Genomic DNA, 18142 nt, shown 5'->3' with positions numbered 1-18142 from the left:
AAATATTTCTTCTAGTTAATTTCCTTTCAATGTGCACGAATCTGGGCCACTAGTTTGTTAATACTTGACTGTTTCCTTTCTATGTGAATATAGGTACCTTATGTAATGCATTTATAAAATGAAAAACTACTTTGTATCTCTAACCAGCGTAGTATTGCCAGAGTTAGTAATTAATAATACAGGACACTAGTTAAAATAGAATTTCAGATAAGCAGTTAATAATACTGTCTAATAAAGAAGGACTATGCAAATTGACCATCACCCAGTAACAAGATGACTGCGCCCACAGTGGAGGCAGGGATTCCGTAACACAAGATGGCTGCGCCTACAGCAGAGGCGAGTATCCCATAACACAAAATGGCTGCACCCACAGTGGAAGCCGAGCTCCCCCTTAACAAGCAGGCAGCAGGGACCTGAGGCTGTGTGGCACTGGGCTGGCGCAGCGGACCTGACGCTGTGCCCCCCGCCTGGTGGGGCTTGATGGGGAACCTCAACCCGTGCCCCCTGCCCCGGTGCCAGGCTGGGGGACCTCAGGCTGTGCCCTCGGCCTGGCAGGGCTTGCCGGGGGACCTCAGGCTGCGCCCCCCACCGAGCGGAGCTTGAATGGGGACCTCAGTCTTTGCCCCTCGCCATGCAGGGCTTGAAGGAGCATCTCAGGCCGTGCCCCCCGCCCCAGCACCAGGCTGGGGGACCTCAGGCTGTGCCACCTGCCCGGCAGGGCTTGATAGGGGACCTCAGGCTGAGTCCCCCGCCCACAGGGCTTCACGGGCTACCTCAAGGCATGCCCCTCTCCCCGGCCTGGGCCAGGGGACCTCAGGCCATGCACCCCGCCCCGACACCAGGCCCGGGAACCTGAAGCTGTGCCCCCCACCTGGCGGGGCTTGACGTGGGACCTCAGGCCACACCTCAAGGCGCGCCCCCTGGCCCGGCATCAGGCCAGGCGACCTGAGGCCACGCCCCCCACTCGGGGGGCTTGATGGAGGTGGGGCCGGTCAGGTCTGGATCTAGCCCCAGGGGGGTGGGGCCGGCCAGGTCTGGGTCTCACGCGATTTCAAGGCACACGTGGGTGGGTGGAGACTTGCCACTGGTTCCTGTGGTGCGCCCCAGACTCTGACAGGAGGAAGATTTTCATATACAATTTACTAATTTTCTTTAATCTCTGACACTTCTATTACAGAGAAAGGGCAAATAGCAGTATTAAAATATTTCCTCTAATTAATTCCCTTTTAATGTGCACAAATTCCATGCACCAGGCCACTAGTTTTAGTATAAGTATATTCCATATATTCTATGGAACATAATTATAGTAAAAAATTATTTGATGTTTATATGAAATTCTAATTTAACTGGATGACCTGTATTTTAACTGGCAACCTTAAACTAGCAGTAGTAGCTTATTTTCATCTGGTTTACTTTTGTTCTCTTACTTACCTTCTAACTGTTTTTAGATAGTTACATAACGTCATCATTTTTCCATTTAAATAATATATCTTATTTCATAAAGTCTAACATGCCTTTGATCATAATACATACCATTATTTTATTTACTACTAAGAACACTTCTATTTTTAAACTATGATAGAATGCCAAGATGCCATCAAATGTAAAATATATACTGATTTTTGAGAGTTGAATAATAAAAAAATATATATCTTAGAATTGATGAAATACAGTATATTCAGAATCTCTTATATGCCAGGTGTAAAATAGTGAGCAAGACAGACAAAAAGTGAAATTTACATTTTAGTTAGAGAGCCAGATACAGGAATATGTAAACAAACAAATTTAATAATTGCAAGCTATAATGAATGAATTACATTCCGCTTTTACTCAATCTATGAGAATTTGAAAGAAATCAATTTTATGGGGTCATATTTGTTATTCTAAGCAGTTTGCTCTGTGCCCAAGTAAGGTTTCCTAGTTTACATAAAAGATGACACTATGCTCATATATGATTTTAAATACTAAAAACATAATTATTTTGTTAAAAAACATATCTGTGACAATTACAATTTAAAGAATCATAATCTTTCCGCTGATAAAAAGAAATAAAGCTATAAGATGTATTAAAAGAATAATTTCACTTAATTTATTCAACCAATGTTTTTATACCTCTAAAATGGGTTGGGTGTAGAGCTGAGGATAAGTCTTTGCCCTCAGGAAGCATACAGTCTAGTAGGAAGATACAAAGAAATCCACAGACTGTTGCAACCCTGTGCAGTCAGTGGGATCAGTGTGGGATCATGTAGAAAAGTTGGGGAAGGAGTGGTCAAGAAAGAATTACTGAAGAAAGCAGTTTCTCCTCTAGAAGTAATGTTCTTATTTTGATATAAAATCTGGAAGCAGAACCTCTCCTTTCCCTGATTTTATGTAACCAAAGAGAGAACTTCCTGAATACTAGGTCAATAAATGCTTATTTGTTTATCTTTTTTTTATATATATATATATTTTATTGATTCAGAGAGGAAGGGAGAGGGAGAGAGAGATAGAAACATCAGTGATGAGAGAGAATCATTGACCAGCTGCCTCCTGAGCCCGCAGCCCGGGCATGTGCCCTTGACTGGAATCGAACCTGGGACCCTTCAGTCCGCAGGCTGACGCTCCATCCACTGAGCCACACCAGCTAGGACTGTTTATCTTATTATAAAAAACTAGAGGCCTGATGTACAAAATTCATTTAAGAGTAGGCCTTCCTTCCCCTGGCTGCCGGCACTGGCTTCCCTCTGGCACCCAGGACCCAGGCTTCCCTTGCAGAGGGAGGCCCTGCCCATCCACCACAGCCTGCCAATCTATTGCAGCCTCAGCGGCTTACCTCTGCCTCGCAGCCCCAGCTTTGTCTGGAAGGTCATCTGGAAGGACGTCTGGTCAAATTAGCATATTATACTTTTATTATTATAGATAATTACCATGTTTACAAAATTTATAGTTTTACTTATTTTTTGTGCTTTAGCCATTCTAAAAATAGGAGTTTGACTATCTTTCAGATCCTAATAATAGTAACAATAATAGTAACACCAATGTACAAAATAATAACACTTTATACTTATTAACTTATTTAATCACAAGATACAGATTAACAGTGAATTAAAATCATCAGTATCAATTGAAGCAGGTACTCTGTTCTACCCTATGTAAAATTAGTAGGTACATAGTAGCACTTTTTGTTTTGTGGAGTTCAGATTTCTAGCAATGCCAGGATTCTAGAACTATAGTAGCTTGTTCATCTTTAAAGAATTAAGGAAAGAAAAAGTAAAGATGCTATTTCTAACAGTGAAAAAGGAAATATTGACAGTCAGGAAAATAACTGAGAATACCCAAATATTGCTATAGACATATTGCTATAGACATACCCACTGGCTATATCTGAACTCTCACTGGCAGTGAAAATTATAAAAGCCAAGCAGCTCAATACAAGCTCAAGAAAGATGGGAATCAGTGACCAAAAGGAAGGAATTAAAAAAGAAAAGGAAATTCTGTAATAGATTACAAAAGGGCTGGCAGAGATTAGAAGATGCAGCATTGTGGAGATTAGAAGAATGACAGTATGACTAACAGCAGACTCTGATGGTGCAGGCAGGACAGAGCAGTAGAAGAGACAGAGGAGTGCTAAAGCATCTCTGCAACATATGAGTAAACAGTCTTTCAGTAACCCTGAGACAAATAATGGAGCATTAATAAAGAAGTGAATTAACAGAATGTTTATAGGAATACCAGTCACCTAGGGTTATGAGGGAATGAGCTCCATTTTCTACAAATGGATTTACTAGATATTTCAGATGTAGCGTACTTAAATCATGAAACTTTTACCTTAACCACCTTTTGATGAAAATCTTTTTTAAATGTAGTACACATTTCCCTGCTTTCTTAAGCATGGTATATCAGATTCAATTCTAACTTCTTGTTGACCCCAGGTAATCATTATAAATGTAAGTGATTATATCTTTATATGATACAGGGAGGCACTGTTACAGAGGGTGGCCTGTCTGTCCCGTCACTGCAGAGATGTGCTGAATATACTGCTATTATATAAGGAATTTTCATTGCAGAGGGTCCCTGTCTTTGATATACAGAGCTGGGCTTTAATGGATGTACTTTATGGTATAAGGAGGTTCTGATGGTTTACTAGAGTGTGTGTGACTGTTCATTCCTCCTTTGTAGACTAAGTCTGTTTTCTTCCGCATTTCCTTTTTTTGTCTACTGCCAGAAGATTTATTACTTGCCTTCTTTTTCTGCTTCTAGTTCCTAAAAATGTAATTATACTGTTTCTTCTAATAACTACTTTTGCTATTATATTAGATTTCTTTTTTAAATAATGAGAAGTAAACTTGGATAGGTAAAGAAAGGCAAACAGAGGAACCATTGACAAAATTGTGAAGTTGTCTCTCTCTTTTTTTTTTTTGTAATGCCCTATCTTCTACTTCAGTACTATTCTCTTCTTAGTTCTCTTTGTATTCATTCATTCAGCAAATGGGTATTAAGCATCTGTTATATATCAGATAATTGTGTTAGGCACTTGGGATGTAACAAGAAAATAAACATAGTTCCCACCTTCACAGAGTTTACAGTCTAACAGGGAGACAGACCATTAAATTCACTGGAGTGTGGTAAGTGCTATGACAGGGGGCTTAGGGGGTACTATGAGAGTACAAAGCAGGTATACCTATTCTAGTCTAGACAACTTTGGGAAAGCTTGGCAGAGGAAAGTGAAATTTAGTTGAGACCCGAAAATTGAGTCGGAAACAGGTAGTTGAAAGGAAAGTTGCATGGTGGGGGAGTGGAGAGAGAATATCCTAGGCAGAGGGCATAACATATATAAAGGCCTGAAGGTGAGAGAGGCCATGGCACATTAGAAAAATTGAAAGAAGTTCGTAATGGCTAGGAAAGAGTCTAGCAAGCCATCTTGAATTTTGTCTTTATTCTGAAGGTATTGGGCAGCTTTGAAGGAGTTTAACAGAGGAGTGAGATCATATTTACATTTCAGAAAGATCAGTGTATTAGTGTGAAGAATGTCTTGGAAGAAATTTGGAGTAAGTTAGAAGACTTACAGTTATAGGGAAGAAATGATGAAATCTTAGTCTAGAAGTGGTAGTGGAGATAAAAAGAAAATAACAAATGATTTTTTTTCATATACTTATTTATTCAACTAATATGTATGTGGGACCTGTCCTATGCCTCGGATATATCAACAAAACAGATTTGGTCTTTATTTTCATGTACTGGTAATGAAGAAGAAAGTAAACTAACAAGCACATGACTAATTTATATTTGTAAACATATTATAAAGAAACTAAAGGCCCGGTGCATGAATTCATGCATGGGTAGGGTCCAGCTGGCCTGCCCTGATCAGGCCGGGTCAGCTGTGGGGAGGGGACGCGGAAGGTTGGCGGGCCGGCCCTGGCCCCTGTTTGAACTCTGGTTGAATTCCCGGTCGAGGGGACAATTTGCATATTACCCTTTTATTATGCTATATAATAAAAGGGTAATATGCAAATTGACCCTAATGGCGGAACGACTGGGAACGACCGGTCACTATGACATGCACTGACCACCAGGGGGCAGAAACTCAATGCAGGAGCTGCCCCCTGGTGGTCAGTGCACTTCCACAGGGGCAGCGCTGCTCAGCCAGAAGCCAGCTCATGGCTGGCCAGCAGAGCGGTGGTGGCAGGAGCTTCTCCTGCCTCCATGGCAGTGCTAAGCATGTCCAACTAACAGCTTAGGCCCACTCCCTTAGTCGGACATCCCCTGACGGCTCCCGGGATGCCAGAGGGATGTCTGACTGCCAGCATAGGCCCACTTGGGCCTAAGCCATCAGTCCGACATCCCCTGAGGGGTCCCAGACTGCGAGAGGACACAGGCTAGGCTGAGGGACCCCCCCAAATGCACAAATTTTCGTGCACCGGGCCTCTAGTATAGGATAAATAGGGTGCCAACATAGAGAACTATGAAGGGGGAGAGGTGGGAAGTGTTAGAGCAGTGGTCACCAACCTTTTGGGCCTCATGGACCACCAGTGGTCCGCAGACTACCAGTTGGCGACCGCTGCTCCAAAGGTTTCCTTAAACCAGTGGTCGCCAGCCTGTCAGACCTCGCGGACCCCCAGTTGGTAACCGCTGGGTTAGAGAACTCTTCTCTAAGGAGGTACCATTTAAGCTGAGATTTAAAAGATAAAAGATCACTTGGCCCAGGTTTCTGGTTTGGACTACTGGATAAATGGTATAATGGTGGTTCCATTCATTTGAGGAGAGGCAAGTGTTGGCATAAAAGTATGGCTTCAGTTTTTTTGTGTGTTTTTCACAAAATATTTTATTGTGTTTTTGTTTGTTTGTTTTGAGAGAGAGAGGATGGAAGAAGGATAGAGCAATAGAAACATCAGTGAGAGAGAAACATCATTCATCGGCTGCCTCCTGCAAGTCCTCTGCTGGGCATCGAGCCTGCAACCTAGGCCTGTGCCCTGACCAAGAATCAAACCAGTGACATCTTGGTTCAAGGGTTGACACTCAACCACTGAGCCACACCAGCTGGGTGATGGCTTCAGTTTTACACATATTAAATGTGAAGTGCCTATAAGACATCCAAATGAAGATGTCTCATAAGCACCTAGCAATATAGACCTGGCACTTAGGAAAGATGATGAACTGAAGACTTAGGTGTGTAAGTCATTCATTTGTAGATGAATTTTAGAATGAATGAAATTGTGCAGGGTGATTATGTAAAATGAAAAGATTAGATGTCTGAATAGAATCCTGACAAAACCCTATATTATAATTGTGTGTTGACTTATATCTCTTACTTGTGGATATCCACCTGGAAATGTCTACTTTCTTCTCTATTATAGCTCTGATATCTAGCACAATGCCTGCAATTAATAGGGTTTTGGTATGTGTTGGATAGATGAGATAGATGGATGGCAAAATTATGGATGAGTGAATATACAAATAAATGAAGAGACTCTTTTCTAGCCATTTTGAACTTCTTTTGATTCTAGAGTAAGAAGAACTTTTCAAAGGAAAGAGGAACTGGCCAAAGATGTAGAAAGAAGGTAAAAGATTATGGTTTCACAAAAGTTAAGGAAAAAGAGCCACCAAGAAAGAGAGAATAGTCAACAGTGTCAAATACTGTAGAGAAGGTCACGTAAGGAAAAGACTCAATCATATCCATGGGGTTTACCAAGTAATCTTATCTGTGGCAAGATCAGTTCCAATGGATTGGTGGGGGCAGAAATTAAGATTTCAGTGACTTCAAGAATGTGTGGGCGTATGGAAGTAGAGAAATAGATAACTCAAGAGGTTTGGCTATATAGAGAAGAAGGATGAGGCACTTTCAAAATGGGAACTCAGGGTCAGAGGTTTATTTGTTTTAAGATGGTAGAGATGAAGACTAGAAGGGATAGAATTCAGAACTCAAGTACAGAATTAGTCTTTCCTGGAGGAGGGATGTTTCTTTTATTATAGCAGAAAGAAAGAAAGAAGAAAAGGGTGGATATATATTAAGAAAGCTTAACTACTTTGGTAGTAGGAGTTGAAGATTTTTTTTTTTAACTGCTTCTACTTTATCAGGAACTAATAGAGACAGGTCACATTTTTGGATGAGGTTGGGGATTGATGAGATATTTGGATGTTTGAGGAGAAGATTGACCAGAGAAAAAGAGGATTGCCAGGCATTGTTGAAAGGAAATGTTAGAGTCAGTCTGCCACCATAAACTTTAAAGTTTTTGTAGTTTTTCTGCTGAACAAGCATGTCATACTCGCAGCCGGTGGGCTGCATGCCTCTACAACCTGACGGTAAGATTTAAAGTTTTGTTAGATGGGCAAGAGATAGAATATCAGTCAAGGGAGTTGAGGATTTTGGCAAGACAGTGGTTGAATGCTGGACCATGTAATGTAAACTACATAGGGAAGAAAGGGAAGCTAGGTGTGAGCTAATGGCTGATATGAAGAACCAATTGCATGGGCGTAGTTGAATGAGAACTCTTGGCCAGAGGTTATAGTCAGAGACTGAATGTTTGACTTCGAGAGGTTGAGTTGTTCCTAGTGATGATACAGAATGGGTGTCTAGGTGGAAGTAAGAAGGCAAGGCATGGGATGGGTTATCCACACAGACATCCAAGTGATCAGGTTTGATGACAGGATGTGGGGCAGAGAGGAAGTTTGTGAACTCAGTGCCAAAGCTTTAAATGAATGAGGGTTAGTGACAGGTAGGTTGTTAGATAACCATGGCTGTTAAAGACTAGGGATGCCAAATGGTTTGAACTTCAAAGAAGCTGAGCTTTATGGAGGAATATGGAGGTGGAGAAGTATCCTGGACATTGAGTACTTTTCTCTCAGCAGGCCTTTACTTAGTGCCCCTTTCAGCTGTCACAATCCCCTTTCTAATATCATCTCTCCTGAGGAATGGGGGGGAGTTAGGTCAAGGGGAGACTCTATTTAAATAGTGCTTCTCATGTAGGTAGCTTCTACCTATTCATAAAGCTTGCTCTATGCTGATTTTTCAGTTGATGCTGCAAATTATTGTAGGTAGCTGATATGGCCAGTGGGGTTACCACGTCTGGTGTTATGGACAGCTAAGCAGATCCCTATGATCTTGCACTGGCTCCTTCCTAGGGAATTTTAGCTGAGCCTGAAATCAATTTAGCTGAGCCTTAAATTGAGTTTAAGTCATATGGGCTGGTTATAATTCCTGGAGCATTGCCAGGTCTAAATATATGGAGCAGCTATCAGAATGTGGCCTCAGGTTTTCAGAGGCATAGAGTAGGTGAAATCTATGTTCTAGATTTAGCTAGTCATCTTAAACCCTTCCCTCCTGAGCTGGCAACTGATTGAAGTATAAGTGAAAGAAAACATGCAGTTTACCTATTGATTAACCAAGTTTAAAATACCTGTTTCTGTGACTTATCCATTTGCTTTATTTTTAAAGTAAATTATTACTCTCAGTTATGTTACATAGAATATAGTTTTTAGTATTTTCATTGGTAAGATAAGGGAATAATTCAAATTGTTCTTTTTTTTACAGTTGTCTGTATACAAAGATAAGTAATGGAAAACACATTGTAATCTTTGTGTTATTTACACTTTTGCCATGAAATTGTGTGATCCTTGACAAGGGATTTCTCAGCATGTCAGTTCCCAGGGTAGATTTGTGTGTGTGTGCTGATGGTATCCCTAGTTAGTCTCTCTCCATGTTTCTGTTTTTATTGTTTGTCAGTGTTTACTCAGTCCTTTATCACTTGGTAGCTGCTGTTTTCACGTACCTAAAAGCATGCTTACATTTTAAGAAGAAAGCAGAATCGCCATACTTTGTACATCACCACACTTGGGATCATATAGGTAGCCTCATTTTCTAAATATATAGTTAAAAAACATTTTTTAGCAATGTATTTGTTAATAATGAAAAGTTTTCCTGATTATGTAATTAATACATGCAAATTATTATATTATCCTATATAATAAAAGGGTAATATGCAAATCGATTGAATGGCGGAATGACCGGTCACTATGATGCGCACTGACCACCAGGGGGCAGATGCTCAATGCAGGAGCTGCCTCCTGGTCAGTCTGCTCCCACAGTGGGAGCACCGCTGGGCTGACGGCTGGCTGGCAAGCACAGCGGTGGTGGCGGGGGCCTCTCCCAATTCTGTGGCAGTGCTAAGGATGTCTGACTGACAGCTTAGGCCTGCTTGGGGACATCCCTCGAGGGCTCCCAGACTGCTCAAGGGGACCCCCTAAACCCCCTGAGGGCACGAATGTTGTGCACCAGGTCTCTAGCACATTATAATATAAAAAAGCAAAGGTCATCACCAATCCCACTGCCCTGAAATAGCCATCATTAGCATTTTGTTAATCACATCCTTGTGTGTGTATATGCTATTTTACAGAAATTGGGTTATAGCATAGTGTTTTGTTTTGTTTTTATTGTGTATACTTCCCTTCTCTTCCTCCACATTACCCCCTCCCCATCCCTGCCTTCAGGTAACCCATGTTAACAACTTAGTTTATATCTTTTAATTTTTGTGTGTGGACTCAGATAGCCAATATATACACGTATATAAAAAGACAACGTCTTTCTGTCCTTGTCTGATGTACAAAAATAGAATCATAACATAATAGTACATGCTTTTCTAGTAGTGTGTTAAATAAAAATCCTACATCGTGATTTAAGAATGTCTGTGTATCATTTGTAGACCACATTAGAGCATGCAAGGCCTGAAGAGCCCAGCTGGGATGAAGATTTTGCAGATGTGTACCATGACCTAATTCATTCTCCTGCCTCTGAAACGCTCCTAAATTTGGAACATAATTATTTTGTTAGTATCTCGGAACTGATTGGTGAAAGAGACGTGGAGCTGAAAAAATTACGAGAGAGGTATTTAAAATTTCTTGCATTATCATAATTAAATGTTACATCATCAATTGTGTCCTGCAGAACTTGTTTTTATTTTGTTACAAAATTTAAGAATAAAATAGAAAAAATTATTTAATATTTGAAATTAATTTTCTTGTGTGTTTAAATATGTAATTTCAACTGGGAAATCCTCATAAGTTTATAAAACTTCTCAAGTGATTTACCGAAATAAATAATGGTGACTTTATATATTCTATTTCTCATAAGAAGAATAGCTTACTTCTGATCAAAGTGTTTTGGATGCTGTCTTAGTCAGTTCAGGCTGCTATAGAAAAATACCATAGACTGGGTTGTGTAAACAACAGAAATTATTTCTCACTCCTGGTTTATAGATAGTACCTTCTTGATGTGTGCTCACATGGCCTTTCCTCACCGTGTCTTTCCTCCTACTGTGCTCACATGGCCTTTCCTCACTGTGTCTTTCCTCACTGTGTCTTTTCTCACTGTGTCTTTCCTCCTACTGTGTCTTTCCTCCTATTGTGCTCACATGGCCTTTCCTCACTGTGTCTTTTCTCACTGTGTCTTTCCTCCTACTGTGTCTTTTCTAGAGTGAGAGCTCTAGCATCTCTTCCTCTAATTCCATTATGAGGACTTCAACTTCATGGCCTTTTCTAAACCTAATTACCTCCCCAAAAGCCCTATCTTCAAATACCATCACATTGCAGGGGGCAGGGTTAGGGTTTCAACATATGAATTTGGAGGGGATACAAACATGCAGTTCATAACAGATGCCCTATCTCATTTATCCTTACCACAACCCTAATGTTACACCCATTATGCAGATGAGGAAACTGAGGCTTCAGTAACTTGTCTAAGGAAAAGCTAGAATTTGAAACCAGGAAGTCTGACTCTAAAGCTATTAAGCACTATGCCATACTGCCTCCCTATTCAGGACCTATTTAAAACCTTGCTGTGACTAAGTCCATAGTCTCAGTTCATTTTGTAAGCTTATTTACATCTTGGGGGCAGGGGGGGAACAAAAACACTAGTAATATTCCAAGAAATGTTGATTAGATTTAAATTCATTTTGTATGAATTACTTAATACAGTATGCAAACAGTGTTTTTATGATCCATTTTTTTCTTCAGAATAAGTAAAAAATTGCTAGCATTATTTTAAAGCATGACTTTCTAGACTACTTCCTAGTAATTCTATAACTAGTAATTCAGGACACACTTCTTCCAGATAACCCATTTTGATCTAGCTGACTCTAATTATATTAAGTTAAAAACATTTATTTAAGACTTTAGGTATATGTGGCATTAAGATAATTTTTTAGTGTTGCTGATGTAAAATTTCTTTAATTGTGAAAGTATATTAGGAAAAATTACATATTATGAGATTAGTCCCAAAGAAATAAATTTAAAATGATGTACTGGTTTGCTTCTGGCCTTCATTAGCTTCTCATTAGAAACTTTGGGACTAGCAAGATGAGAATAATGTGTTATTTTGAGAGTTGTCATCGTTTTAAAAAAACTTAAAACACAGAAATCATAGCAAATAGATTTAATCATTTTTCCTGTGGCTACTGTCTTTTGTGTACCAGATCAGTGTTCCTATATTGCATAGATTTGTACGTTTTCATAATAATTCAACTTCTCTGGACCTTTTATTCTCATATCCAATAAGATATTAGAACTGTTTCTGAGTCAAAAAGAACATGATTTTTTGAGACATTTGTCACTCTTTATGTGTTTGGGTTTGCTGATTAGCTGTTTTAAAGCAGTTTATTGTTTTTCTAGATGGGATACCTATAGTATGGGTAGTTGCCACTGGGTAAATAGTTGAAGCTGTGTGCCTGGGGGAGAGAAACATTCTTTTTTCTGGTTCTTTATAAGGTGGCCAATAAAATTGTGAATATATTTTTAAGACAAGAACAAAATAAAAATTAGATTTGTAAATATCCTCTTATATAATAAAAGACTAATATGTAAATTGTCCCCTCTGAAGTTTGACCACTCGCTATGACGTGTGCTGACCACCAGGGGGTGGCGCAGAACGAAGGAAGGCCCCAATCAGCCCTGATCACCGACCAGGCCTAGGGACCCTCTCTGTATATGAATTTTTGTGCACCTACCCGTGTACAAATTTTCCTACCAGGGCTTCAAGTAATATAACTCATTCTGAATTTGTTCTTGGATCTCAGGTTTTCTGGGACTATAGTCATTCTGCTTATTAAGGTATATGAAAAAATTCCCAACTTGGCCATCTATAGTTTATATCAGTAACTTTTACTATCCTTTTATTCATCTGGGGAGCTACTCTAAATTGTGGCCCACTTTGTTGCCTAGTCACTACACCTCCCAGAAAACTTCAATTGTGGCCATCAGTATTCTCTGACTTTCACCTTTTGGGAAGCTGAATTAACTTACTAATTTTCTACATTTATTAGAACTTTATACTTTTTTTTCTCTATCCTGAAATAGTTTTTAGTAAAGTTTTGTTATGCTGTTATTTTAAAATATATCTTTATTTATTTTAGAGAGAGGAAAGGAGAACGATAGAGAGATAGAAGCATTGATGGGCCACCTCCTGCATGTCGCCCACTGGGGATTCAGCCCACAACCGGGGCATGTGCCCTGACCAGGAATCAAACCATGACCTCCTGGTCAATAGGTTGGCGCTAACCACTAGACACTCTGGCCAGGCTGTTACGTTATTTTTTGAAATATCCTTTGGCCAAACTTCTTGATAGGGCTTTGCTTTTTTTCTTTCTAAAATATGATCATCATTTGAATACATTTCTTTTTAAAATATATTTTTATTGATTTTAGAAAGGAAGGCAGAGGGAGAGAGAGATAGAAACATCAATGAGGAGAAGAATCATTGATTAGCTGCATCCTGCACATCCCCCACTAGGGATTGAACCTGCAACCCGGGCATGTGCCTTGATAGGGAATCGAACCATGACTTCCTGGTTCATAGGTGGACGCTCAACCACTGAACCATGTCAGCTGGGCAATACATTTCTTTTTAAAACAGTTTTATAGTTTATCTTTCACATATCCAATCTGTTAGCTTAAAAAGGAAATATAAGCTATGTTGCTCTTAGGTCCATAATATATATCACAAAGGTGAACAGTATACTTAAGGTAAGTTGGAATTCACTAGTATTTGTGGAATTTCACCCAAAATTTTGCTTAATTCATTTATCCAATGTGTGAGCAGAATGACACATTTTCCTATATATCCTTTTATTTTAATTCCATTTTATATCTTTAAAAGACAGTTTATAAGCACAGCATCAGTGCAGTTATTATGATCTTTTTTTTCCAGAGTGTGTTCAAGATTATATACAAGTTGTCAGAATTGTCATACCTGACATACATAGTATGTCTGAAATACAATAACATTCCCTTTGATCTTAATCATAGAAAATATATACTGTATTATTAATACAGGGTGGGGCAAAATTAGGTTTATAGTTGTGAGTACATGAAACAGTTTATTGTATTATCATTTATTAATTATGGTATTTTTTATAGAAACAACTGTAGACCTACTTTTGCTGCATCTTGTATATCATTAGCTACTTGTGTTTCTGACACATTTGAGGTAAAAAAAATATTCGTGACATTTTATTTGTTGAGTTCTTATTTATTTGTCTTTCTTTTTCCTCACTGGAAATTTGCTTCTTTTGGCATACTAGACTCAATATATTTTTTAAAAATGTAAAAATGGCAATGATATTTTTTATCCACTAGAGGGAACATGTGTAATGTAAAATATTAATACATTCATATGAAAGTTTGTATTTATAAATATTTAGCAGTTATTTCTGTTTTAAATAAAAACCTTACTTGCTAGCATAATCTTCCCCTGACCTCTAGTAGTTATTAAAAAGTTAAGGGGGTCACCTACATTAGAATTAAGTGAGGTCTAAGTGGTGTTGAATATTTAATATTAGAAGGTATATATATATATAGAAATGTGTAAATGTATGATGTATGAATAAATTTCATTTATCATATACATAAGTATCTTAATCAGTTGTTATAAAGAAGTATGAACTTGCTTCTAATAGCATTTATTTAAATTAACTAGAATGATGTAAAATTCCTTTAGTTGATATCTGTTTCATTCTTTCTAAGTTTGTTTAAAATATGTTCTGGAACAAACTTTTTAACACATTTGTATTAAAAGATAATTTTTAATTTGAAAATTTGAATGAAATTACTTATTAAAATATAATATTACAGAAAGGCAATAAACTGGAGGTGTAAGCTCACTAAACTTTTACCAAGTAAGTACACCCATGTAGTCATCACCCAGCTCAAGAAATAGAGTATTTCCAGCACTGCCAAAGGCTTCCTGGTGTCCATCTAGTCACTACCCATATCCCCCATAAATAACCATATATGAACTCATAATACCATTGATTAGTTTTTCCTGTAGGGAAAACCATTTTTAATGTCTGCACATTATTTATTTGGAGAGATGGATAAGGTAAGACTAAAGCATATTTTTAGTAGTATTTTGTATTTCTCTGTAAAGGGAACTTGTGACTTAATAGCAATTTGATTCTTAGAGCCTAATTGGCAGCTTCTAATTATAAACTAACTTTCAAAGATTAGAGTTACTTTAATTCATGTACAAATAAATAGAAAATGTGTTTAAGCTGGAATTGCAGAGTATTTTTGAGGAAATCTGCAGATGAAATGGGGTTTGGACTTTTTAAACATTAGCCATGGAAATTGAAAGATGACCTAGATTTTGACTGCTTTCATTTTGCATTAAAGTTAGATTAAAATTTAACTTCACAAGGCCCTTGTTGGGTAGCTCAGTTGAGTAGAGCATCATCCCGATACACCAAAGTTGTGGGTTCGATCTCCGGTCAGGACACATACAAGAAGCAACTACCAGGTGTACCAGTTAATAATGCGGATTTTGTAATAAAAGAAAACACAATAATTTCAAGAGAAACATCAAAAGTGCTTTATTCAAAGTAATGTCCATTGCTAGCTACACATTTCCCCCATCTTTCAGGTAATTTGTGGATACCAACCCAATAGAACTTTACTTGTTTTGAGGCAAACCATTCAGAGGCCCAATTTTCCACTAATTTGTACATTTTGAAGTGCTGCTCAGAAAGTGTATGTGCCATCGATCGGAACAAGTGGTAATCTGAAGGAGCAAGGTCTGGTGAATATGGCGGGTTGCTTAATACTTCCTAGGCAAGATCTTTTAATGTGTCCTTAACTAGTTTTGAAGTGTGTGATGAAGCAAAATTACTTTGCAGTGTCTTCTGGCACATTCTGGTTGTTTCATTATCAAAGCGTGGTTCAAATTGATTATTTGTTGTCTGATAGCGATCAGTATTAATTGTTTCACCTGGTTTTAGAAGCTCATAATACACCACACCTTCCTGATCCCACCAAAGGCAGAGCATTGTCTTCTTCCCAAAGCGATTTGGCCTTGCAGTCAATATTGTTGGTTGACGTGGATCAACCCATGATTTTGTGCATTTAGGATTCTCAAAATAAATCCACTTTTCATCGCCAGTCACAATTCGATGCAAAAAAGACTTTCGTGCCATTGAAGCAACATTTTACTGATGACTTTTCGGTTTTCCATTTGTCTTTCGTTCAGTTGATGTGGTACCCATTTTGCTTCCTTTAAAATCTTTCCCATTGCTTGTAAACTATCAGAAATTGTTTGCTGAGCAACATTTAATCTTTCTGCAAGTTGTTTTTGAGTTTGACGCGCATCTTCATCCAATAATGCTTGTAATTGTTGGTCTTCAAACTTTTTCAGTTGACCTGGACGTTCTTTGTCTTTCATATCGAAATCATCACCCTAAGCTTCCTGAAGTATACAATAACTTTCAGCAGCACTTTTCTTCAAAATAAAGTAATGAATTGAAACTTCCCACAAATGCTCCTTTTTTGGCACGAAATTCGACATTTTTAAGTGTAAAAATATCTATGATGTTAACACCTTCAGAAAATTTGACATATGAAGTTTTGAAGCTTGTTGTCAATACAACAAAATAGCATACATATCAAGTTGCATATATATCAACATATGTGTAACTCTATCTATTGAAAAAAATCCACATTATTAAGTGGTATACCTGTAATAAATGCATAAATAAGTGGAACAACAAATATATATTTTCTCTTTCTCTTCCTCCCTCCCTCCCTCTTTCTAAAATCAACTAATAAATAAAAATTTAGCTGCACAAATGATGTTATTAATATATGAAATTATCATTATTATTTCCACATCTCCACTTAAAAGGCTTCATAATGTTTTTCAGGTATTATAGTTGCCATTCTTGTACATATTCCTATAAAATAAAAATTTTATTTTTACTTTCTAGCGGAGTGGTCAATGAATCTGAAGTCGTATTACCTTAAAATTCTAACGAATATATCTGATCTTATTTATGTTTTAGACAAGGTATTGAAATGGAAAAAGTGATGCAGGAGTTGGGAAAATCACTGACAGATCAAGATGTAAATTCACTGGCTGCTCAGCATTTTGAATCCCAGCAAGTAAGTAAAGTACAATGGATTTTAGATATGCAGTTACTTTTTTTTTTTTGCTTATTTTCATAAAATAATTAACTAGTTGGTATATTGTCTATGTTTAGGACTTAGAAAATAAATGGTCAAATGAATTAAAACAATCGACTGCCATCCAAAAACAAGAGTATCAGGAATGGGTGATCAAACTTCATCAGGACCTAAAAAACCCCAACAACAGTTCCCTCAGGTATTAATCATGTATTATTCTTACTAGATGAAAGTTCACTGTTATTAATAATTTGTGTTTATTGTAAAATTAAACCTTTTTAGTTGTAGATATTTTTAAGTTACCAAAGAAAATTCAAGATAATTTTATGCTGTTTTAAAAAAATCTTTATTGTTGAGAGTATTACAGATGTCCTCCTTTTTTCCCCCCATTTCCCCCCTCCACCAGGTTCCTGTCCCACCCCAGGCCTTCACCACTCTATTGTCTGTGTTCATAAGTAATACATATCTATAATAATAAAAGCGTAATATGCTAATTAGACCGGACGTCCTTCTAGGAGGGAAGCCCGGGTGCCTTCCAGTGGCTGCAGGGAAGCCTGGGTCCCGGATGCTTGCCGGTGGCTGCAGGGAAGCCTGGGTCCCGGGTGCCTGCCTGCGGCTGGAGGGTGGGAAGCCTGGGTCCTGGGTGCCAGAGGGAAGCCAGTGCCGGCAGCTGGAGGAAGGAAGGCCTACTCTTGCACAAATTTCGTGCATGAGGCCTCTAGTATTCATATAAGATCTTTGGTTAATTTCTTCTCATCCCCCCTCTTCCCTTCCCTGTGAGATTTGTCAGTCTGTTCCATGTCTCTGGTTCTATTTTATTCATCAGTTTGTTTTGTTCATTAGATTCCTTGTTTGTCTATTTTGATCTTTAGATTCATTTGTTGATAGATATGTATTTATTGCCATTTTATTGTTCATATTTTTTATCTTTTTTCTTCTTCTCCTTCCTCTTCTTAAATAATAAATACCCTTCAGCATTTCATATAATAATACTGGTTTGGAAGTGATGAACTCCATTAGCTTTTCTTGTCTGTGAAGCTGTTTATCTGACCTTTAATTCTAAATGATAACTTTGCTGGGTAGAGTAATCTTAGTTGTAGGTTCTTACTCTTCATCACTTTGAATACTTCTTGCCACTCTCTACTGGCCTGCAAAGTTTCTGTTGAGAAATCAGCTGATAGTCATATGGGTGCTCCCTTGTAGGTAACTAACTGCTTTTGTCTTTATG

At 38.2% G+C, this 18142-nt stretch overlaps 1 protein-coding gene across 3 annotated transcripts in view; it reads left to right on the top strand.

The window, feature by feature from the left end:
- C7H12orf4 (chromosome 7 C12orf4 homolog) overlaps positions 1–18142 on the top strand; it is a 62912-nt gene that overhangs the window by 8638 nt on the left and 36132 nt on the right. For all 3 annotated transcript variants that reach the window (XM_028148534.2, XM_008143747.3, XM_028148533.2), the window contains exons 4-6: positions 10176–10357; positions 16794–16893; positions 16992–17113. In XM_028148534.2, coding sequence (XP_028004335.1) covers positions 10176–10357; positions 16794–16893; positions 16992–17113 — 404 coding nt within the window. The remainder of the gene's footprint in view (positions 1–10175; positions 10358–16793; positions 16894–16991; positions 17114–18142) is intronic.

Source organism: Eptesicus fuscus, chromosome 7, assembly GCF_027574615.1.
Source record: "Eptesicus fuscus isolate TK198812 chromosome 7, DD_ASM_mEF_20220401, whole genome shotgun sequence".
Classification (NCBI taxonomy): domain Eukaryota; kingdom Metazoa; phylum Chordata; class Mammalia; order Chiroptera; family Vespertilionidae; genus Eptesicus; species Eptesicus fuscus.
The sequence above is the reverse complement of the archived record's forward strand: the minus strand, read 5'-3'. Positions and strand labels throughout refer to the sequence as shown.